The sequence below is a fragment of the Mobula hypostoma genome, chromosome 21 (assembly GCF_963921235.1).
Source record: "Mobula hypostoma chromosome 21, sMobHyp1.1, whole genome shotgun sequence".
Classification (NCBI taxonomy): domain Eukaryota; kingdom Metazoa; phylum Chordata; class Chondrichthyes; order Myliobatiformes; family Myliobatidae; genus Mobula; species Mobula hypostoma.
This window is the reverse complement of record NC_086117.1, coordinates 16,645,446-16,670,930: the sequence shown is the minus strand read 5'-3', so window position 1 is coordinate 16,670,930 and position 25,485 is coordinate 16,645,446. Positions and strand designations below refer to the sequence as shown.

Genomic DNA, 25,485 nt, shown 5'->3' with positions numbered 1-25,485 from the left:
GCAATAGAAAGGAAGAACATTAGCTGGGAGGATGTGGAATCGATATGGGTAGAGTTGCATAACACTAAGGGGTAGAAAACGCTGGTGGGAGTTGTGTACAGGCCACCTAACAGTAGTAGTGAGATTGGGGATGGCATTAAACAGGAAATTAGAAATGCGTGCAATAGAGGAACAGCAGTTATAATGGGTGACTTCAATCTACATATAGATTGGGTGAACCAAATTGGTAAGGGTGGTGAGGAAGAGGATTTCTTGGAATGTATGGGGGATGGTTTTCTGAACCAACTAGACTGGGTATTGAGCAATGAGGAAGGGTTAATTAGCAATCTTGTCGTGAGAGGCCCCTTGGGTAAGAGTGACCATAATATGGTGGAATTCTTCATTAAGATGGAGAGTGACATAGTTAATTCAGAAACAAAGGTTCTGAACTTAAAGAAGGGTAACTTTGAAGGTATGAGACGTGAATTAGCTAAGATAGACTGGCAAATGATACTTAAAGGGTTGATGGTGGATATGCAATGGCAAGCATTTAAAGATCGCATGGATGAACTACAACAATTGTTTGTCCCAGTTTGGCAAAAGAATAAACCAGGGAAGATAGTGCACCCGTGGCTGACAAGGGAAATTAGGGATAGTATCGATTCCAAAGAAGAAACATACGAATTAGCCAGAAAAAGCGGCTCACCTGAGGACTGGCAAAAATTTAGAGTCCAGCAGAGGAGGACAAAGGGCTTAATTAGGAAAGGGAAAAAAGATTATGAGAGAAAACTGGCAGGGAACATAAAAACTGACTGTAAAAGCTTTTATAGATATGTGAAAAGAAAAAGATTGGTTAAGACAAATGTAGGTCCCTTACAGTCAGAAACAGGTGAATTGATCATGGGGAACAAGGACATGGCAGACCAATTGAATAACTACTTTGGTTCTGTCTTCACTAAGGAGGCATAATTAATCTTCCGGAAGTAATAGGGGACTGAGGGTCTAGTGAGATGGAGGAACTGAGGGAAATACATGTTAGTAGGGAAGTGGTGTTAGGTAAATTGAAGGGATTAAAAGCTGATAAATCCCCAGAGCCAGATGGTCTGCATCCCAGAGTGCTTAAGGAAGTAGCCCAAGAAATAGTGGATGCATTAGTGATAATTTTTCAAAACTCTTTAGATTCTGGACTAGTTCCTGAAGATTGGAGGGTGGCTAATGTAACCCCACTTTTTAAAAAAGGAGGGAGAGAGAAACTGGGGAATTATAGACCGGCTAGCCTAACATCGGTGGTGGGGAAAATGCTAGAGTCAGTTATCAAAGATGTGATAACAGCACATTTGGAAAGCGGTGAAATGATCGGACAAAGTCAGCATGGATTTGTGAAAGGAAAATCATGTCTGACGAATCTCATAGAATTTTTTGAGGATGTAACTAGTAGAGTGGATAGGGGAGAACCAGTGGATGTGGTATATTTGGATTTTCAAAAGGCTTTTGACAAGGTTCCACACAGGAGATTAGTGTGCAAACTTAAAGCACACGGTATTGGGGGTATGGTATTGATATGGATAGAGAATTGGTTGGCAGACAGGAAGCAAGGAGTGGGAATAAACGGGACCTTTCCAGAATGGCAGGCAGTGACTAGTGGGGTACTGCAAGGCTCAGTGCTGGGACCCCAGTTGTTTACAATATATATTAATGACTTAGACGAGGGAATTAAATGCAGCATCTCCAAGTTTGTGGATGACACGAAGCTGGGCGGCAGTCTTAGCTGTGAGGAGGATGCTAAGAGGGTGCAGGGTGACTTGGATAGGTTAGGTGAGTGGGCAAATTCATGGCAGATGCAATTTAATGTGGGTAAATGTGAGGTTATCCACTTTGGAGGCAAAAACAGGAAAACAGATTATTATCTGAATGGTGGCCGATTGGGAAAAGGGGAGGTGCAATGAGACCTGGGTGTCATTATACACCGGTCGTTGAAAGTGGGCATGCAGGTACAGCAGGCGGTGAAAAAGGCGAATGGAATGCTGGCATTCATAGCAAGAGGATTCGAGTACAGGAGCAGGGAGGTACTACTGCAGTTGTACAAGGAGCTTGGTGAGACCACACCTGGAGTATTGTGTGCAGTTTTGTCCCCTAATTTGAGGAAAGACATTCTTGCCATAGAGGGAGTACAAAGAAGGTTCACCAGATTAATTCCTGGGATGGCAGGACTTTCATATGATGAACGACTGGATCGACTAGGCTTATACTCGCTGGAATTTAGAAGATTGAGGGGGGATCTTATTGAAACGTATAAAATCCTAAAGGGATTGGACAGGCTAGATGCAGGAAGATGGAGGAATTTAGGGTGGGGGCTTATATGGGAGGCAGAGTTTGAGGGGTCAGCACAACATTGTGGGCCGAAGGGCCTGTACTGTGCTATACTATTCTATATTCTATGTTTAAGATTGTTCCCGTTGTTGGGGAAGTCCAGAACGAGGGGTCACAGTTTAAGGATAAAGGGGAAGCCTTTTAGGACCGAGATGAGGAAAAACTTCTTCACACAGAGAGTGGTGAATCTGTGGAATTCTCTGCCACAGGAAACAGTTGAGGCCAATTCATTGGCTATATTTAAGAGGGAGTTAGATATGGCCCTTGTGGCTAAAGGGATCGGGGGTATGGAGAGAAGGCAAGTACAGGGTTCTGAGTTGGATGATCAGCCATGATCATACTGAATGGCGGTGCAGGCTCGAAGGGCCAAATGGCCTACTCCTGCACCTATTTTCTATGTTTCTAAATGCTTACACTGAATTTATCTCTTCAGAGAATAACTTTATAAAATGTGTTTTAGCTTCGAGAATTGTTGTTAGTTAATCTTTAAGGTGTTTGGTGTATGAAAAGGTTTCTTCTAAAATGTGCTTTCTTTTAGGTACAGGTGAAATTTATCTATTTAGAAATCCTGCGAAGTGATTAGAATAATTAGTTCTTTGGAGGCCTGATGCCAAAATGTACTCAAAACAAACGCATCATTACTCAACCATATGGTACACAGTGAGACCCAGATATCTTAAATTACTTGGTCACAAGAAGGAATTTGATTTATCGTTCTCTACCCTTGTAAAATGTTTAGAGCAGCATTATCAAGATCCTGGAAGTCAATAGCTTGCATACTTGTTTTTAAAGCAGTGAACTTTGAACTTTTGTTTGTTCTTTCACAACATTTAACATAAGAAAAACCAGCTGAGCAACATACTTGAATGGGATATCTTAACTGATAACCTTTGTATTTCTTGTTCTGTAATTACATTGGAAGCTGTTTCTTGGAGTTGGGAAGATTTGAGATTCAGCTGATACTGCAAATGCACCAGTAGTCTGAGTGAGGTGATTGACCTTTGCTTCTTCAGTGCTGCTCAGATATGTTCAACCTTTAAAGGATTTTAGATTTACTAGAATGTTGCAGATTTGTAAGCATTTGTTTGAAGAGCAAAATGTAATTTTGAACCAACTGTACCATGTTATAGCTTGCAGATGTATACTGTATATAATTTTCTCCAATTATAACCTGTACTTTTTCAACTCTGCACTCTCTGCCAGGGTAGACCCTTCATCCATCTTCGTCATTCTGTCCGTGAGTTTTACTAAACTCAGTGGGATCCTGTTGAACAGAAGTCAGTGGTTGGATAGGATGGGAGATTAAATTGACTTTATTTCTTACATCCTTCACATACATGAGGAGTAAAAATCTTTATGTTACATCTCCATCTAAATGTGCAATGTACAATCATAGTAATTTATAATAATTTATAATAAATAGAACAGTCAATGTAATTATAGAGTACACTCAAGTCAGTGTGAGTTCATCATCTGATGGCCTGGTGGAAGAAGCTGTCCCGGAGCCTGTTGGTCCTGGCTTTTATACTGAGGTACCGCTTCCTGGGTGGTAGCAGCTGGAATAGATTGTGGTTGGGTGACTTGGGTCCCCAATGATCCTTCGGGCCCTTTTTACACACCTGTCCTTGTAGTAATAATAATAATAATAATAATAATGGCTCCGTCTGTCTAAGTAGACAATGAATGCCCCCAGTTGGGGGCGCAGACCTGGGCGATGAATATGGAGATCCTGGGCTGCCCAGACAACAAGATCCCCCTCTCGGCCTCACGGATGTGGTCCAAAGGAATGTGAAGTAGTACATTTGGCATCAGCCTGGCTGCAGGAGCTGCCAGGAGGTGACGTGATACGTCATCCATCCGCCTTAGGGGCTCCACTCCTGATTTGTATAGTATTTACTCCTTAGCCTTCTCTTCTCCTGAAGATACCCACAAGGCAATGGGATCTGTAACCCTGGATAGGGGCCCATACCAGGTACTGTCAGCTAGAGCCAGCTTGGCCCCGGACTCATGTAAGGCAGGGTCGTCACACCCTGTAGTAGTGACATATGGAGCCACTACCCACTACCCAGATGTCCTTGTAAATGTCCTGAATCATGGGAAGTTCACAACTACAGATGCACTGGGCTGTCTGCACCACTCTCCGCAGAGCCCTGCGATTAAGGGAGATACAATTCCCATACCAGGCAGTGATGCAGCCAGTCAGGATGCTCTCAATTGTGCCCCTGAAGAAAGTTCTTAGGATTGGGGGGCCCATACCAAACTTTCTCAACTGTCTGAGGTGAAAAAGGCGCTGTTGTGCCTTTTTCATCACACAGCTAGTGTGTACAGACCACGTGAGGTCCTCGGTGATGTGGATGCCGCGGAACTTGAAGCTGTTTACCTTCTCAACTCCAGATCCATTGATGTCAATAGGGGTTAGCCGGTCTCCATTCCTCCTGTAATCCGCAACCAGCTCCTTTGTTTTTGCGACATTGAGGAAGGGTTGTTTTCTTGACACCACTGTGTCAGAGAGATGACTGTAGGCCACCTTGTTATTGGGGATCTTTGTTCCTGACCAATGGACATGAAGTGTAAAGTGCTATCAAGAATCCTTCTTCCTATGAGTCATTGTAGGATTCCCTAGAGTCACTGGGAATGTTACACTTTTTCAAGGAGATTTTGAGTATTCTTCTGTCCACTTGGTAGTTTCTTCCTCTATCTGACCCCCCTCCCCTTTGAAAGCCAGCTGTCAGACATGCAAAGGACATGGCCTTCCTGTTTGAGCCAACTGAGTGTAGTTAGGTGTCCGATCTTGGGATCTTGGCTTGGAAAAGGATACCTATACTGATTCACTTATCTTGATGGTGAGCTTGGAGGATTTTGCAGAGCCGGCTTTGGATGCAGCTCTCCAGTACCTTAAGGTTCCCGCTATAGATGGTGCAGGTATCAGAAGTGCCCAGGAGAGCAATGATCATTGACACCTAATAGCCAGTTTTGGTGTCTTGCTCGTCAAGCACTCTTTTTCTCAGACAGCCCAAGAGTCTGTGTTAGTGCACTGAAGTAGTTGGTGAGATCGTCATTGGGGTCTCCCTTCCTTAAAAAGTAACTCTCAAAATATGGCAAATAGTCTACTTATCCCAGGTTCTAATCATAGAGTAGTCTTTTTGGGAGCGAAAATATTTAAGGATTAAAGAGAGACTGTCTTTATTTGTCACATTGTGCATCAAAACATCGAAATATACATACAGTGAAATGTATAGTGTCTTTATTTGTCACATTGTGCATCAAAACATCGAAATATACATACAGTGAAATGTGTAGCATACTTCAATGACCAACGCAGTCTGAGGATCATGCTGGGGGCAGCCCACAAGTGTCACCACACCTCTGGCACTAACAAAACATGCCCATAACTCACTAATCCTTACTATACATCTTTGGAATATGGAAGCAAGCCAAATCCCAAGTGATCATAGGGACAATGTACAAAAACTTAAGTAAAAAGCATAGATCATTCTACGTACAAATTGAACCTTGATCATACAGTTGGCTCTGTAAAGCATCGCACTAACCGCTATTTACCTTGCTGCTCTATTGTATAATGGGAACAGTTTTGTTTTAAAAGTAAAACCCATTCTCTCAGACATTCCAGTGATCAAGATGTTGATGGCTTGGTGCTGGGTCTCAACGAATGTATACAAGCATCATTTCCATAATGGAAATGGTTTGACATTGGTTCTGCAGTACAGGGGAAATGAGTTAAATGGTTTCCCTTTTGTACATTCATTCCACTCCAGCAAGAAACATGGCATTAGTGAGGTACAGCAAGTGGAAGGAAAGATTGCCCTTTTTCTCTCAATGAGATAGCCTTGCTTGACATTTATCTGCACTGAGATTGAGTGTGATGGAGAACCATTGATTAAGCTTGTATGCCATCTTGTGGCAGACCTATAGTACTACCAAATCAAGTATCTCTACGTAATGACATTTGAGATTTTTTTCAGAGTGTGCCTTGATTGAAGGTATCCAATTGAAAGCATTGAGCACCAAATAATCGCAGAAATGGCAAAATCTGGGGCTAATCTTTTTTATTTATCTATTGACATACAGCATGGAATAGGCTGGTCAAACTATCCTCGTGTTGTCGGTTTTGCTGACCTCAGATCTCCTATCTAGATCCATTTCAGCTCCCTTGGGAATAAAAATAACATCCTGAGAGAAAGCACTGTTTTGTATAGATTCTAAAACCAATCAAAGGCGAAATTTTGAGAGTGCAGAGTTTGCATGTTCCTGCCAGGATTAAAGGCAAAGTTAACAGGCATAGGGAACCTTGGTTTTCAAGTGATCTTGGCGATCTGGTTAACAAAAGGAGAGAGGTATATAGCAGGTATAGGCAACAAAGAACAAATGAGGTACTTGAAGAGTATAGAAAATGTAAGAAAATACTAAAGAAGGAAATTAGGAAGGCAAAAAGAACACATGAGGTTGCTTTGGCAGATAATGTGAAGGTAAACCCGAAGGATTTCTACAAGTATATTAAGAGTAAAAGGATAGTAAGGGACAAAATTGGTCCCCTAGAAGGTCAGAGTGGCCGTCTATGTGTGGAGCCTCACGAGATGGGGGAGATCTTAAACAGTTTTTTTTGCATCAGTATTTACTCAGGAAACTGACATAACGTATATGGAAGGAAGGGAAACAAGCAGTAGTGTCATGGAACATATAGAGATTAAAGAGGAGGTGTTTGCTGCCCTACAGCGAATAAATCCCCTGGGCCTGACATGATATTTCCTTGGACCTTGAGAGAGACTAGTGTAGAAATTGCGGGGGCCCTGGCAGAAATATTTTAAATGTCCTTAGCCACAGGTGCGGTGGCGGAGGATTGGAGGGTAGCTCATGTTGTTCCGTTGTTTAAAAAAGGCTCCAAAAGTAAACCAGGTAGTTACAGGCCGGTGAGCCTGACATCAGTAGTAGGTAAATTATTGGAAGGTGTTCTGAGAGATAAGATATACAAGTATTTGGACAGACAAGGTCTGATCAAGGATAGTCAGCATGGCTTTGTGCATGGTAGATGGTGTCTAACGAATCTTGTAAAGTTTTTCGAGGAGGTTACCAAGAAAATAGATGAAAGAAAGGCTGTGGATGTTGTCTACATGGACTTTAGTAAGGTCTTTGACAAGGTCCCATGTGGGAGGTTAGTTCTGAAGGTTCAGACACTAGGTATCCATGGAGTGGTTGTAAACTGGATTTGAAACTGGCTGTGTGGGAGAAGGCAGAGAGTGGTAGTGGATGATTGCTTCTCAGACTGGAGGCCTGTGACTAGTAGTGTGCCTCAGGGATCTGTGCTGGGACCATTGTTGTTTGTTGTCTATATCAGCGGTCCCCAACCACTGGGCCGCGAGGAAACGATATGATTTGGTGATATGAGCCAGCTGCACCTTTCTTCATTCCCTGTCACGCCCACTGTTGAGCTTGAACACACACGAGCTCATTACCCGCGCGTCATCCGTGTCAGCGCGGGAAGGAGATCAACTCCTCGAGCTTGCAAATGACAGCGGGCTGAAAAGTATGTTTGACATAACATCTCTGCCGGCATTCCGGATCAAAGTCAAGGCTGACTATCCTGAGATAGCTACGGAAGCACTGAAAACATTGCTTCCATTTCCAACATATCTCTGCGATGAATGCAACAAAAACTAAATTGTGGATAGACGACATAAGGAACCCCCTTCGAGTATCGCTGTCTCCCATCACCCCTCGATAGGACCGTCTTGTTGCAGGGAAACAAGTATTCAGCCCAGGGCTCCCACTGATTCAGCGATATTGGTGCGTTGCAATGATTTTATATGTTCAAACGAGGAAAATATGCGCTGTGTGTTTAATATCCAAACATTACTTAAAATGTTATGATGCTATTATAAGTGACTTATATAACCATATAACAATTACGGCATGGAAACAGGCCATCTCTGCCCTTCTAGTCCGTGCCGAACACTACTCTCACCTCGTCCCACCGAGCTGCACTCAGCCCATAACCCTCCATTCCTTTCCTGTCCATATAGCTATCCAATTTTTCATTAAGTGATAATATCGAACCTGCCTCTACCACTTCTACTGGAAGTTCGTTCAACACTTACTTCAAGCTCCCCTGATAATTGACTTATCGCTATATTCGTGCGAGGAAAATATGCGCTGTGTTTTAATATTAAATCCGTTAGATAAACCCTGGTCTGCAGTGCGAAAAGGGTTGGGGACCCCTGGTCTATATCAGTGATCTAGATGAAAATGTGGTAAATTGGATCATCAAGTTTGCTGATGACACTAAGATTGGAGGCGTTGTGGACAGCGAGAAAGGCTTTCAAAGCTTGCAGAGGGATCTGGACCAACTGGAAAAATGGGTCAGAAAATGGCAGATGGAATTTAATGCAGACAAGTGTGAGGTGTTGCATTTTGGAAGGACAAATCAAGGAAGGACATGAACAGTAAAGGGTAGGGCACTGAGGAGTGCGGAGGAACAAAGGGATCTGGGAGTTCAGATACTTAATTCCCTGGAAGTGGCATCACAGGTAGACAGGGTTGTAAAGAAGGCTTCTGGCATCCTGGCATTCATAAATTAAAGTATGGAGTATAGGAGTTGGGATGTTATAGTGAGGTTGTATAAGACATTGGTGAGGCCAAATATGGAGTATTATGTGCAGTTCTGGTCTCCTAACAATAGGAAGGATATCAGTAAAATTGAAAGAGTGCAGAGAAGATTTACTAGGATGTTGGCCTTCAGCAGTTGAGTTACAGGAAAAGATTGAACAGGTTAGGACTTTATTCCTTGGAGAGTAGATGAATGAGAGGGGATTTTATAGAGGTTTACAAAATTATGAGGGGTATAGATAGAGTAACTGCGAGTAGGCTCTTTCCACTTAGATTAGGAGAGATAAATACGAGAAGACATGGCTTTAGGGTGAAAGGGGAAAGGTTTAGGGGGAAATTAGGGGGAACTTCTTCACTCAGAGAGTGGTAGGAGTGTGGAACGAGCTGCCATCTGACATGGTAAATGCGGGCTCACTCTTAAGTTTTAAGAATAAATTGGCTAGGATACATGGATGGGAGAGGTCTGGAGGGTTATGGACTGGGTGCAGGTCAATGGGACTAGCGGAATAAAGTTTCGGCACAGACTAGAAGGGCTGAATGGCCTGTTTTCTGTGCTGTAGTGTTCTATGGCTCTGTGAAATTCTAATTGTATTGAAATGAAGAGGCAACCTTATGCAAGTTGCACAGTTTCTATTGTGGATCAGCACACTTTTGATTGTGCTGTTCACCTATCTACCTGCAGCACCCCAGTCTCTTTCTTGTGGCTCCTTTCTCTGTAATTGCCCTTTTGCTGCCTGCACTTGGGATTCCATACACTCTTTGTACATTAAGCAATGATCCACTTGTACATCCAATTCAGTGTATACATTCATTACTTATAAAGTGATCTCTTCTTCATTTTATTTATTGGTATAACGCGGAACAGGCCGTTCCGGCCCAACAAGCCAAATGCGCAGCAACCCACCCATAATTTACAATGACCAATCACCTACAGATTGGTACGTCTTTGGACTGGGGGAGGAAACCGAATCTCACAGGAAGGATGTACAAACTTCTTTCAGAGGGCATTGGAATTGAACTCCAAGCTCCGATGCCCCAGGTTGTAATAGCATCACGTTAACCACTATGCTACCATAGTGCCCCGTAAATTGGAGAGGCTACGTATGGATTGAGTGACAGCTCTTCAGAATGCCTCATTTTGGCGGCTTATGTAACACTGCGCTTCCAGTTGCCTATCAATTCAATCCTTCATTCTATCCATACACAGTCCTCTGTCTTTAGGCTCCTACACTGCTTACATGAAGCTTATGAGGAACAGCATTTCGTATGTCAATACTACTAATTACAGCTTCCAAAACTAAACATTGAATTCAACAATTTCAAATAAAAGAAATTCTGTCCTGTATCTAAAATGTACTGCATTTGCTTTTACTTGTTCCTCTTGTAATTTCAGATTTCATTTCTCTCATGGTGTACCTTTTCTTTCCCCTAACAAACAATAATGTAAGCCCTTTTTCCCAGTCAGGTGTGCTACTTCAAACTCCATTTGCCTGCTCTATCTCTCTAAACCTTGATTCCTTCAATGTTCAGAAAATGATTAATTTCTGTTTTGAAAGCAGTCCGTGACTGAGCATTGATTCTCTTCCCATGCAGAGAATTTCAAGGTTCACCATCCACTGAATGAAGTAATATTTCCTCATTTTAAACCCTTTTTCAGTCATCAGGCTGCTATTACAAATCTCTCCTGATCTTCATCCTCTTACTGACACTCCTTTTTGTTCTCTGGCCCCTTTTCCCTTTACTCTGCGCTTGAGCAAATATCAATTTCCTGAAAGAAATAGCTCTATTCCCACACATATTTCCTGCATTTTCCTAATTTCAGATTTCAGGCATCTGCATGATTTTCTTTTGAGCCATACTAGTGTTAATTTTCTTGTGCAAGATAGCATGACACAAACCAAACTGAACTTCAGTTAAAAACTAAGTATCTATATGTCAAATGGAATCTCTTTCATCTGAGTAAAGGCAATAGAAGAATTTCAGTGACAAAGTTTTGACATGAATCTGAAACTCTGCCTCTGTTTCACCATTACTGTTCACAACCAGCGCTGATATATTTGGCAGGAGCAAAGAACATAGGCTTTTTTATATTCATTGTGAGGTAATTATGTAACACTGGAACCAAAAAAAAAAACTTTACCCAGACCTACATAGTGAAGTAGTTTGTTTATTCATTTTTTGGATTCCCAAAATCTTTATTTATTCACTACCCATTTCTGCTCTTTGGGAAGATTGGAAGATTGGGTAACATACCTACAACCAAGTGGCTTTCTTGGCCATTTTGGAGAGCATTTAAAAGTCAAGCAAATGGAGCCATGTAGGTTCGTCCCAAGAAAGTGGAGCAGATTTCTTCCACCCCCACAACATCACCCAAAAAGCATCTTACAATTTTGGTGATCATTCAGCACCCATCCTTTGGCTCACTGACTCCATACTGATCGTCAGCACTGATATACACGAATCCCATTTATAACTCTTGCAACAGTTTCATCAAGTTCACCACCCCAGACATCTCCCCCAATATTCTACTTTTAAACTGTTCACTGGAGGCACTTTACAGTGGGAAATTACATGATCAACTCATTTTGGGATGTAGGAGGGCATCCGCATTAAAGTTAAAGTCTGTCCCGAGCCTTGTGGCCCATCAAGCCGGTGCTTCGAGACTCACAGGGAAAATGTGCAGACACCACAAGATGACACTGAAGTTGTGAGGTAGCAGTTCTATTTGTGCAACTCACATACTACAAAGTCTAGTTGTTACTTTGCCAAGTTCCAGATTACCAATGAAGTAATGCCACACTCAAGATGTTATATTAATGTACCCAATGTTTCTCATTATCAGCAACAAAATGTTAGTCATACAGTCATAGAAAAGTACAGGACAGGAACAGGCCCTTCAGTTCATCTAGTCCATGCCAAAATTAAGCTGCCTAATCCTATTGACCTGCATCCGGACCATAGCCCTCCATACCCCTGCCATCTATGTCCCTATCCAAATTTCTCTTAGATGTTGAAATTGAGCTCACACGTACCTCATTCCACACCTTCACAATCCTCTGAGTAAAGAAGATTCCTCTCATGTTCCCCTTAAACTTTTCACCTTTCACTCTTAACCATGCCCACTAGTTGTAGTCCCACTCAACCTCAGTGGAGAATTTACCCTATCTATACCCCTCATAATTTTGTATACCTCTATCTTCTACGTTCCAAGGAATGAAGTCCTAACCTGTTCTATCTTTCCTTAGAGTCCCGAAACTTCAAGATGTAATTCTGACCTGTTTGTCTTTATAGCACAAAGTTCACTTACTGATCAATAGGAGGCCAGGGCATATCTAAGTCCTATTTAGGATTTGTGACTGGAGTTCAGCATTGTGCAGTCATAACTGAGGACTTCCCCATCCTGTAATGGAAGGAATGCTGTTGATAAAGCATAACCATGATAGATCTTCAGTTTCATAGTTTTCTATGGGAGAAATATCAACTGGCTTTTAGCTTGCTTTGAAATTCACCTGTTGCAAAAAAGGGAGGTCCTCGACATTTCAAGCAGTATTTGACTAACGGTATTGCTAACTCTGTTTTGTAACAGTTTTAAAGGCATGCCTCTTCATTAATCATGTCCTTCACTTTTAAAAGTTCCCTGGGTTACCTGAGAATTCATTTGAAAATAATCATCTCCTGCCTCATTATGTCTGCATCAGCCGTGTTTTTCTTCACTAATGGACCAGCTTGAATGTAATGATGTTTACATGTCAAACTCAGCAGATTAAGGCAGATTCCAAGCAGTATATCCTAATTGCTTCTTTTTAACTCTAGGTGTCCTTTTTGGTTCAGATTTATTCTATAATGTACAACTGATACTTGTACGATTTTGATAAAACTTGGTAAGACTAAGTAATAGTTCAGAAATTATATCTTTAGAACAGAGATAAGGAGGGATTTCTTTAGCCAGAGAGTGGTGAATCTGTGGAATTCATTGCCACCGATGGCTGTGGAGGTAAAGTCACTGGGTATATTTAAAGCAGAGGTTGATAGGTTCTTGAATTAGTCACTGTGTCAAATTATGGGGAGAAGCTAAAAGGATGGAGTTGAGAGGGATAATAAATCAGAGGTAATGGAATGCTGGAGTAAACTTGATTGGCTGAATGGCCTAACCTCCTGCTATGTCTTGTGGTCATCTTGTTCTATTAAAAGGTTGCGGGAATGCAATTGTTCAACTCCAATAGTTTGTAACAAGCTTCTTACAAATCTGTAGTTTAATTTCTATTTTCCAATGACTTTAGGAGGAGGGAATGCTATCCATTTTGTAAATTGAGGTTTACTGCAGTGAAAAAAATCCTTTCATTCAATAAAGATCAAAACATACAGAGAAATGTGTTGTTTGTAAGGATGAACTGGAGACTGTTTACAAGTGTTGCCACGCTTCCACTGCCCACATAGCATGCTCACAATTCAATAAACCTGACTTGTACATTTCTGGAATGTGGGAGGAAACTGGCGCAGTCAAGGAGAGAACGTACAGACAACTGTGGGAATTGAACCCTGATCCTCTTTGACTTTCTGTCAACAGGCAGGAGACTCCAAAGCATAAATACAAGACTTGTCATGATGGGAAACAGTTCCTTCCCTCAAGCCAAAAGGTTTCTGAACTCCCTACTACATCACATATAGGGTGTGACTGATTAATCTGTTCTGTATCTGACAATATTTAATTTATTCACTTTAATTTATTTATGTGTAATCCATTTGTAGATTTTATCCTTAGTTTCCTAAGTTATTGTGTGTTATGTGTACTACTGTGCTTTACACCCTGGTCCGGAGAAACGTTGTCTCGTTTGACGGTATATATGTACTGTATATAGTTAAGTAACAATAGACTTGACTTGATTGTTGGTGCTGTAAAGTGTTACGCCAGCTGCTACGCTATCATGCCATTCCACTCTTTCATGCAATTTACACAATAAGTAATGTTATTCCAAATGAACTCTAGTGTAGCAGAATTGTAGTGTAGATTGATTTGAAAAATTCATATCTTTTCTATCATATAATCTTGATGATAATGGTACTTTACCATTGGATTAAATGGGACATACCAGGTTTTGTCACAAAGCTTTTAATGTAGTCAGAGCACTCAACAGCCAAGAGTTTCATTGCACTTTCAGCTCAAGATCATTCTATTCCTTTAAAACAACGTAATTATTGTGGTCAGTCATGGGTTGCAGATAATTTGATTTCAGTAGTAGTTGAGATGTTTATGAAGCTTTTTACATGTCACATAAGTTGTCAGAATAGAAGGATATGAACTTTACTTAGGAAAAGGGGATTAGTTTGATTGAGTATTTGATTACTAATTAGCATAGTTCAGCAAAACATTGTGGGCCAAAGGGGCTGTTGCTGTGCTGTACTGATCTGTGTCCCACTATTGGAAGAATGATAGTTAAATGTGGTAGATATGAAATAAGCTATATACTGTTATCGTGTTACATATATAAAATCTATTACTGTAACCAAACTAAGGGTTATTGAAGGATGTATGTGCTATGTCGGTAATACACTGCCTGTCATTCTCATATGGTGTTGTGCCTCAGGCTGTCATATACAAGTGAAACTGGATTAGAGGATGCCAAGTAGAGTGTGCAAATGTCATAATTTTAAACGGATAGTGTCTGTCTTTACCATTTCCATTGGAAACTTTTCTGCGTTTTTTAAATGGAATTATAAAGAGTCTGCTAAAGCTGGTGCATCCAAATGCACGTCACAGGATATCCAAATGTCCAACTGGTAAAGAGATTAAAGGATAATTTCTGTGTTCACACAGGCTCATAAATATCTTTGTTGCTAATATCAACTTTTTGAGCTCTTGACCATGGCATTTTGGAAATATCTATTTCTTGATTGGTAGATTTAACTCATCATGCATCAATTGCCTGAGCTTGATTTGAAGATTTTCATCAATGTTTCTCTAGACAGGGAGGCTACAGAGTAAATTAATCACATTATTCACAACAGTCATAGAGGAGAATGGCCTATTGCTGGGAAGTAGAGATTGGAATTTGAAGCTAAAGTGTAGAGAGCAATGAGACCCAAACAGCTAATAAAGAAACATGATCTAGGTAATTTCATAGAATTCATGTTTAACACTTTTTTTTCCATTGAATAGGTAATTTCTTGTGCATTTGAATTTGCTTAATGAGTATCAAATGGAGTGCCAACCAATTATATATCCTATAATTTTTGGACACTTCAATAAACTATTTAAAAAAATTGCCCAAAACTAATAGGAATTGTAATCATTGGTTAGCACTTTAATTAGTATTCGTTAATCATTTAATAATAAAATGTTTTTGTATTGAACCTGTTATTTGATCGTGAAAACAATTTAGTCATGTGGTTCTTTCTTTTACAACATATAATTATAGTCAAGCCTCCATTCTAAAAGATAGAACCACCAAAGCTAGACTCAGCTGTGAGGCACAGTTACCAGTTAGAATCACAATAAATAATCACACTTGTATTCTTGCTCTTAACTTATCTCCCTAATGTTATTGATATCTGTAAAGGTGAGGCATAGCTGAGCAACTCAGTCAATGGCAAATGGGTTCTTCCTGTGACATAGACACCCATGTACTGGAAACATTTAGCTGCAACATCTTGATCTCTTGGTTTTGGAGTTTGGCAAGTGACTGAGGGAGTAGTGGCATAGACTAAAGTAAGCTGCAACCAAGTCTCCCAGAAACACTGAACCACACGGTTTCAGTGCAATTAAGGAGCAAAAAGATTAACATCAGTAAAGATGTACTGCTAGAGAACTTAACGAGCTTGAAAACTGATAACGGCAAGATTATCCACATCGTTGAGATAGTAGATGTTATCCAAAATACTATAGATTCTGAAATGATTCTTAAAGATTAGAGAATAGAAAATGTAACCATATTTTTAATAAAGGAAGAGAGAAATCAAGGGACTACCAATCTGTTAACTTGATAGTGCCAGTTGATAAACTCTCAGAATCTTTAATAACAAATCTGACATCAAGACATTTAGAAAATCAAATAAACAAGTAGATTTGTTAAATTTAAGGTATACGGGTGTCCCCTGCTTTTCGAACGTTCACTTTACAAAACCTCACTGTTACGAAAAAAGGCAGTGCGTGATAAAAAGCAGCGCGCCGCATGCCCCGAGCAGCCGCTCTCCCCTGGATTCGGAACTGCATTCTCGCTGGCATCGCTGAAGCAAGTGCTTGTGAGCAGCCGTTAGCAAGATGAGTTCTAAGGTATCAGAAAAGCCTAAAAGAGCTCGTAAGGGTGTTACACTTAGCGTAAAACTAGACATAATTAAGCGTTTCGATCGTGGTGAACGAAGTAAGGACAAAGTAAGTTTGGCTTGTGGAAGTTGGCGAAGATGATGTTGAAGAGGTTTTGACATCCCATGACCAAGAACTGATAGGTGAAGAGCTGATGCCATTGGAAGAGGAAAGGATAACAATCGAAACCGAATGCAGTAGCGAAAGTGAAGTTGTCCAGGAACTGAATGTGAAGCAACTGCGTGAGAATTTCGCTGCAATGATAAAGTATGACTTTAATTTTGAAAGGGTACGTCGGTTTAGGGCATATTTGCAAGATGGTTTGAGTGCTTGCAAAGAACTGTATGATAGAAAAATGCGTGACACTCAGCAGTCAAGCATACTGTCGTTTTTCAAGCCTTCTACATCAGCCACAGCAGACGACGAACCTTGACCTTTGACATCGAGGCGGGCAGACATAGGAGAAGATGACCTGCCTGCCCTAATGGAAACAGACGATGACGAGATGACACCCCAGTGTCCCACCACCCCAAACCCCGGGCCGCGGACAGATACCAATTCGCGGAGAATGCAGCAGTAGCCGGGAGGCACACAGCATATCATTAAGAAAAAAGCCGAAATAAACATGCTAATTAATTAGGTGCCGCCCGGCACGTAATTGTTGGCCCAGATCAGAGGCGATGCAATCGGCAATCGCCTCTGATCTGGGCCGACAATTACATGCCGGGTGGCACCTAATTAATTAGCATGTTTATTTCAGCTTTTTTCTTAAAGATGTGCTGGGTGTGTCCTGGCTACCGCTGTACCCCTGCATTCTCCGTGAATCGGTATCGGTCGGCGGCCCGGGGGCCACTGCACCACCCCAACCTCTGACAACTCAGCCTAACACACCATCATCAGTGTGCTCGGCGCTGTCCCAATTCCGGTAAGTGATACTACACTGTACATACATTATTTCTACTTTATATTGGCTGTGTATTTTTACGTGTTTATTTGGTATGATTCGGCAGCTTCATAGTTTAAAGGTTACTGGAGAGAGTGTTTTTGCCGAGAGCGCTTGCGTGAGATTTTCACTACGGAGAACAGCGCAGGCAATGATTGTGGAAAAGTATTTCTACTTTATATTGGCTGTGTATTTATCATATCATTCCTGCTTTTACTATATGTTACTGTTATTTTAGGTTTATGTGTTATTTGGCATGATTTGGTAGGTTATTTTTGGGTCTGCGAACACTCACAAATTTTTCCCATATGAATAAATGGTAATTGCTTCTTCGCTTTACGACATTCCAGCTTACGAACCGTTTCATAGGAACGCTCTACCTTCGGATGGTGGGGGAAACCTATATTTGATAAATCTGTTAGAGTTCTTTGAAAGTATTTTTGGTAAAGTAAACAAAAGGGATGTGGTGTGTTTGGAGGGATTGTTGGATGTGGTGTATTTGGATCTTCAGAAGGTTTTTGATAAGGTCCCACCCAGAAGATGCTGGACATTGATTAGGGGTATTTTGCTACGTTAAATGAGAGTTGCTGAGCAAATGGAAAACACAAAGTAGGAATAAATAAGCCCTTCTTGGGTTAGCAAGAACTCAGTAGTAGGCTACTGCATGGATTGTAACTTGGCGAGTAGTGTTGAAGATGCAAAGAGAATTGAAGGAGATGTAGATAAATTGCAGATGTGGACAACATGGTGGATGAAGTACGATATGGAAAAATATATTGGCCTTTATTATTAGAGAATGTGAGTAAAAGGGTAGGGCTGTCTCGTTGCAATCGTATAAAGGAATCTTAGTGAGATTACACCAAGAATATCAAGTAAGGGTTTTTTTTAGGTTGAAGAGTGGGCTAGAGGGACCATTGATTACTGTTCCAGTTTATTATGTTCTAATATTCCTCAACTTGCTTCCAGTAGCACAAGGAACAGGCCTTTATCATTATTGCTGCCCTGTATACAATCAAAAGTAGTCTTTCTAGTTTTCGCTGGGTGTGTGGGTGTACAGTATGGGTGTTCAGTAGCACAACTAGAACAGTTGCAACTTCACAGCTCCAGGTTGAAACCCGATTACCAGTGTTAATTGTGTGGAGTTTGTGCATTCTCATTATAGCCAGATAGGTCTTACCCAGGTGATCCAGTTAGTGGGGAATCTGATTGGCCAATGAGCTGCTATATGGTGGCCAAAATATCTAAGTTTTAAGAGTAACATAAGCTATACAATGTCCATAATTAATTTTCTAGTTAGTAATAAGAATACCTACCATAATTTATTTCTGTTAATTTTCAGGTGCGTGATGATTCCAGTAACAGAACTGCGATATTTTGCCGACACCCAGCCTGCTTACCGAATCTTGAAGCCATGGTGGGACGTGTTTACGGACTACATCTCCATTGTAATGCTTATGATAGCAGTGTTTGGGGGCACATTGCAGGTCACACAAGACAAAATGATCTGTTTACCCTGCAAATGGGTTTCAAACAATACATGTCGAGAACCTGCACAACCGCCAATAATAGATTATCCAAATGGATCCCTCCCTCGGCCTTCAGTCTTTCCCCCGTTTTCTGACGAGCCCACGGGCATCCAATATGACTTGGATCGGCACCAGTACAATTATGTGGATGCAGTGTGCTATGAGACTAAACTTCACTGGTTTGCAAAATACTTCCCATACCTTGTACTTCTGCACACACTAGTATTCTTGGTGTGTAGTAATTTCTGGTTCAAGTATCCTCGGACGAGCTCAAAGCTAGAACATTTTGTATCTATCCTCCTTAAATGCTTTGACTCACCATGGACAACACGAGCACTATCCGAAACTGTGGTTGAGGAAAGTGACCCAAAACAGTCATTTGTTAAAATGAATGGCTCAATGGCAAAGAAATCTTCTTCCGCAAGTGAGGACGTGGAGGCCAGCGTACCCATGTTGCAGAGAACAAAATCACGCATTGAACAGGGGATAGTTGATCGCTCAGAGACAGGAGTACTGGATAAAAAGGAAGGAGAGCAAGCTAAGGCCCTTTTTGAAAAAGTAAAGAAATTCCGCACTCATGTAGAGGAAGGAGATATAGTTTACCAACTCTACATGAGACAGACTATTATCAAAGTAATCAAATTCGCACTTATTATTAGTTACTCACTTTATTATGTTGATGATATAAAATTTGATGTGCCTTGTATTGTGGATATTCAGAACCTCACAGGATACCGCGTGTATCAGTGTGCTCATCCATTAGCCACCTTGTTCAAAATCCTGGCATCATTTTATATTAGTTTAGTGATTGTTTATGGACTCATTTGCATGTACACACTTTGGTGGATGCTCCGGCGTTCATTGAAGAAATATTCATTTGAGTCCATCAGGGAGGAGAGTAGCTATAGTGATATTCCTGATGTTAAGAATGACTTTGCTTTCATGCTGCACCTGATTGATCAGTATGATCCACTGTACTCGAAACGTTTTGCTGTCTTTTTGTCTGAGGTCAGTGAGAACAAGTTGCGTCAGCTCAATCTGAATAATGAGTGGACCCTGGAAAAACTCCGGCAGAGGATCATGAAAAACTCCCAAGATAAACTGGAACTCCACCTCTTCATGCTGAGTGGAATTCCAGACACCATCTTTGACTTGACTGAATTGGAAGTGCTCAAACTAGAGATGATCCTGGACGTCACCATTCCCCCAATCATTGCCCAGCTTGCCAACCTCAAAGAACTCTGGTTGTACCACACACCGGCAAAGATTGAGGCACCAGCTCTAGCCTTCTTGCGTGAGCACCTGAAGTCGTTGCACATCAAGTTTACAGACATCAAAGAGATTCCCCTGTGGATCTACAGCCTGAAGAACCTTGAAGAGCTTCATCTAACTGGGAATCTGAGTGCAGAAAATAACCGCTACATTGTAATTGATGGCTTGCGGGATCTCAAATGTCTCAAAGTTCTGAGGCTAAAGAGCAACTTGACTAAGCTGCCGCAGGTTGTTACAGATGTTGGTGTTCATCTACAGAAATTGTCGATCAATAACGAGGGTACCAAGCTGATGGTCCTCAATAGTCTGAAGAAAATGGTTAATCTGACAGAATTGGAGTTGATTCGCTGTGATTTAGAACGAATCCCGCACTCAATCTTCAGTCTCCATAACTTGCAGGAGATCGATCTCAAAGACAACAATTTGAAGACAATCGAGGAAATAATCAGTTTCCAGCACTTGCGGCACCTGGTCTGCCTTAAGCTGTGGTATAACCACATTGCCTACATCCCTATTCAGATTGGCACTTTGAACAACATGGAAAGGCTCTACTTGAACCGAAACAAGATTGAAAAGATTCCCACACAGTTCTTCTACTGCCGCAAATTACGGTATTTAGATTTGAGTCATAACAACCTAACCTCCATTCCACAGGACATTGGTTACCTACAGAATCTGCAATATTTTGCGGTCACTGCGAACAGAGTGAGTATGCATATTCAATTTTTCTCTTTTACATTTTTATCCATTTGCTCTCCTCTGCCTGTTATTAACATTGTTTTTCAAATTGCCCTATGAGTCAGTGTAAACATCTTTGTGGGTATTCATAATATTTGTCTCATAAATATATTTGCTATACAGATTTTCTGTCATTAAATTGATACACAAAGTTAATTATTGAGAGTTGACGTCTGATACCTTGAGTTCAAGTTTCAATATGCAATTACTGTTAAGGCCTGCTGTTGTTTGCCTTGAAGCAACATTAGTTTACGTTAAGAACTCAAAGACATTATGGATGTTTCCTCTCAGGCTTCCAGTAGCTGTTCTGCCTTACAGTTACTCTGCGCTTCACTCAGACCTGGTATATTTTTAAACACGTGATTCTGCAGATGCTGGAAATTCAGAGCAACACAGGAAATGCTGGAGGAACTCAGCAAGCTAGGTAGCACCTATGGAGGGGAATAATAAAAGGATGAAGGGTCTCAGCCTGAAACGTTTAGCCTGACCTGCTGAGTTCCTGCAGTATTTTCTGTGTTTCCCTGATCTATGTTTGATTTGATTACTGCAGATGGTAGCCAGAGCTATGATTAAGTCAGTTCATTATTTCCATGTTCTTATGCAGATTGTGACATTGAGTCTATTACCAGCTTCTGGCAGACAGTGATAGGGGACTCGATAGTTAGAGGTGCAGATAGAAGGTTCTGTGGTCGTGACAGAGAATCCAGGATGGTTTGTTGCCTCCCAGGTGCCAGGGTCAAGGATGTCTCTGATCGATTGCATGACATTCTGAAGTGGGAGGGTGACCAGCCAGATGTCGTGGTGCACATCGGTACCAATGACATAGCAAGGAAGAGTGAAGAGGTCCTGGACAGTGAGTATAGAGAGCTTGGTAGAAAGTTGAAAAGCAGGACCTCAAGGGTGGTAATCTCAGGATTGCTACCTGTGCTAGGTGCCAGTGAGGGTAGGAATAGGATGCTCTGGAGGAGGAACAAGTGGCTGAGGAACTGGTGTAGGGGGCAGGGTTTCAGATTTCAGGATCATTGGGACCTCTTCTGGGGCAGGTGGGACCTGTACAAGAGAGACGGGCTACACTTGAACCACAGGGGGACCAATATCCTTTCAGGGAGATTTGTTAGTGCTATTGGGGAGGCTTTAAACTAGATTTGCAGGGGGATGGGAACCAGAGTGCCAGAGCTGACAGTGTGGCTGGGGTGAAAATAAATGATGTTGAAAGTTTAAGCAAATCCGCTGATAGAAAGGTTGTGAGTGGTGGTAAAAATCTTCTGAGGTGTATATATTTCAATGCTAGGAGTAGTGCGGGGAAGGCGGATGAGTTGAGGGCGTGGATTGACACGTGGAATTATGATGTTGTAGCAATTAGTGAAACTTGGCTACAGGAGGGGCAGGACTGGCAGCTTAATATTCCGGGGTTCAGATGTTTCAGGTGTGATCGAGGCAGAGGAATGAAAGGTGGGGGAGTAGCATTGCTTGTTAGGGAAAATATTACAGCAGTGCTCAGGCAGGACAGATTAGAGGGCTTGTCTACTAAGTCCTTATGGGTGGAGCTGAGAAACAGGAAAGGTACGGCCACGTTAGTGGGATTGTATTACAGACCACCCAATAGTCAACGAGACTTTGAAGAGCAAATCTGCAGAGAGATAGCAGGCAACTGCAGGAAACATAAAGTTGTGGTGGTAGGGGATTTTAATTTTCCATACATTGATTGGGACTCCCATACTGTTAGGGGTCTAGATGGTTTAGAGTTTGTAAAATGTGTTCAGGAAAGTTTTCTAAATCAATATATAGAGGGACCAACTAGAGGGGATGCAATATTGGATCTCCTGTTAGGAAACGAATTAGGGCAAGTGACAGAAGTCTGTGTAGGGGAGCACTTTGGTTCCAGTGATCATAACACCATTAGTTTCAATTTGTTCATGGACAAGGATAGATCTGGTTGGGGTTCTGAACTGGAAGAAGGCCAAATTTGAAGAAATGAGAAAGGATCTAAAAAGTGTGGATTGGGACAGGTTGTTCTCTGGCAAAGATGTGATTGGTAGGTGGGAACCCTTCAAAAGGGAAATTTTGAGAGTGCAGAGTTTGTATGTTCCTGTCAGGATTAAAGGCAAATTGAATAGGAATAAGGAACCTTGGTTCTCGAGGGATATTGCAACTCTGATAAAGAAGAAGAGGGAGTTGTATGAAATGTATAGGAAACAGGGGGTAAATCAGGTGCTTGAGGAGTATAAGAAGTGCAAGAAAATACTTAAAGAAATCAGGAGGGCTAAAAGAAGACATGAGGTTGCCTTGGCAGTCAAAGTGAAGGATAATCCAAAGAGCTTTTACAAGTATATTAAGAGCAAAAGGATTGTAAGGGATAAAATTGGTCCTCTTGAAGATCAGAGTGGTCGGCTTTGTGCGGAACCAAAGGAAATGGGGGAGATCTTAAATAGGTTTTTTGCGTCTGTATTTACTAAGGAAGCTGGCATGAAATCTATGGAATTGAGGAAAACAAGTAGTGAGACCATGGAAACTGTACAGATTGAAAAGGAGGAGGTGCTTGCTGTCTTGAGGAAAATTAAAGTGGATAAATCCCCGGGACCTGACAGAGTGTTCCCTCGGACCTTGAAGGAGACTAGTATTGAAATTGCGGGGGCCCTGGCAGAAATATTTAAAATGTCGCTGTCTACGGGTGAAGTACCGGAGGATTGGAGAGTGGCTCATGTTGTTCCGTTGTTTAAAAAAGGATCGAAAAGTAATCCAGGAAATTATAGGCCGGTGAGTTTAACGTCAGTAGTAGGTAAATTATTGGAGGGAGTACTAAGAGACAGAATCTACAAGCATTTGGATAGACAGGGGCTTATTAGGGAGAGTCAACATGGCTTTGTGCGTGGTAGGTCATGTTTGACCAATCTGTTGGAGTTTTTCGAGGAGGTTACCAGGAAAGTGGATGAAGGGAAGGCAGTGGATATTGTCTACATGGACTTCAGTAAGGCCTTTGACAAGGTCCCGCTTGGGAGGTTAGTTAGGAAAATTCAGTCGCTAGGTATACATGGAGAGGTGGTAAATTGGATTAGACATTGTCTCGATGGAAGAAGCCAGAGAGTGGTGGTAGAGAATTGCTTCTCTGAGTGGAGGCCTGTGACTAGTGGTGTGCCACAGGGATCAGTGCTGGGTCCATTGTTATTTGTCATCTATATCAATGATCTGGATGATAATGTGGTAAATTGGATCAGCAAGTTTGCTGATGATACAAAGATTGGAGGTGTAGTAGACAGTGAGGAAGGTTTTCAGAGCCTGCAGAGGGACTTGGACCAGCTGGAAAAATGGGCTGAAAAATAGCAGATGGAGTTTAATACTGACAAGTGTGAGGTATTGCACGTTGGAAGGACAAACCAACGTAGAACATACAGGGTTAATGGTAAGGCACTGAGGAGTGCAGTGGAACAGAGGGATCTGGGAATACAGATACAAAATTCCCTAAAAGTGTCGTCACAGGTAAATAGGGTCGTAAAGAGAGCTTTTGGTACATTGGCCTTTATTAATCGAAGTATTGAGTATAAGAGCTGGAATGTTATGATGAGGTTGTATAAGGCATTGGTGAGGCCGAATCTGGAGTATCGTGTTCAGTTTTGGTCACCAAATTACAGGAAGGATATAAATAAGGTTGAAAGAGTGCAGAGAAGGTTTACAAGGATGTTGCCGGGACTTGAGAAACTCAGTTACAGAGAAAGGTTGAATAGGTTAGGACTTTATTCCCTGGAGCGTAGAAGAATGAGGGGAGATTTGATAGGGGTATATAAAATTATGATGGGTATAGATAGAGTGAATGCAAGCAGGCTTTTTCCACTGAGGCAAGGGGAGAAAAAAACCAGAGGACATGGGTTAAGGGTGAGGGGGGGGAAAAGTTTAAAGGGAACATTAGTGGGGGCTTCTTCACACAGAGAGTGGTGGGAGTATGGAATGAGCTGCCAGATGAGGTGGTAAATGCGGGTTCTTTTTTAACATTTAAGAATAAATTGGACAGATACATGGATGGGAGGTGTATGGAGGGATATGGTCCATGTGCAGGTCAGTGGGACTAGGCAGAAAATGGTTCGGCACAGCCAAGAAGGGCCGAAGGGCCTGTTTCTGTGCTGTAGTTTCTATGGTTTCTATGGACAGTCTCAACTGTTTCATTCCCTCTCCAGCCCTTTTTCTCACGTACTCATTAACTCTCCATTGGTACCTTTTGCCTACAGTAGGGGCAATCTGCAGTAACTTAATTATGCAAAGGTAGAATGGGTGGGAAAATTGAAGCCTACCACTTACAAAGAGCGTCTTCGGAATCCATGTACCTAAGGTCAGGACTGAACCCAAAACTCCAGGGCTCAAGGCACACTTACTGCCGTGTGACTCATAGTCATTATAACACAGCAACTAGCCCTTCGGCCCAACACATCCCTACTGATCAAAGCCGAAGTGTTTGCCTGCATTTGGTCCATATCCTTCTAAACCTTTCTTATGCATGATGCTGTCCAAATCTTTTTAAAACGTAATTGTACCAGCCTTCAACGCTTGCTCTAGTTTGTTGTATCTACCACCCTTGCTTGAGCCTTATAAACCTTTCCCTCGCAGCTTCAACCTATGTCCTCTAGTTTTAGACTCCCCTACCCTGGGGAAAAGCACTGTGACCATCACCTTACCTGTGCCACTCATGATTTTATAAACCTCTCTAAGGTCACCACTCAGACTCCAGTGCTACAAGGAAAACATCC

The 25,485-nt window shown here is 41.7% G+C and overlaps 2 protein-coding genes across 10 annotated transcripts in view; one reads left to right on the top strand and one right to left on the bottom strand.

The window, feature by feature from the left end:
• The window catches only part of LOC134359821 (kynurenine--oxoglutarate transaminase 3-like), a 121,218-nt gene that overhangs the window by 84,694 nt on the left and 11,039 nt on the right, over positions 1 to 25,485 (bottom strand). The window lies entirely within an intron of this gene.
• lrrc8aa (leucine rich repeat containing 8 VRAC subunit Aa) overlaps positions 1 to 25,485 on the top strand; it is a 52,886-nt gene that overhangs the window by 26,231 nt on the left and 1,170 nt on the right. For all 4 annotated transcript variants that reach the window (XM_063073514.1, XM_063073513.1, XM_063073511.1 and 1 more), the window contains one exon: positions 18,553 to 20,716. In XM_063073514.1, coding sequence (XP_062929584.1) covers positions 18,560 to 20,716 — 2,157 coding nt within the window. In that variant the 5' untranslated portion in view covers positions 18,553 to 18,559. The remainder of the gene's footprint in view (positions 1 to 18,552; positions 20,717 to 25,485) is intronic.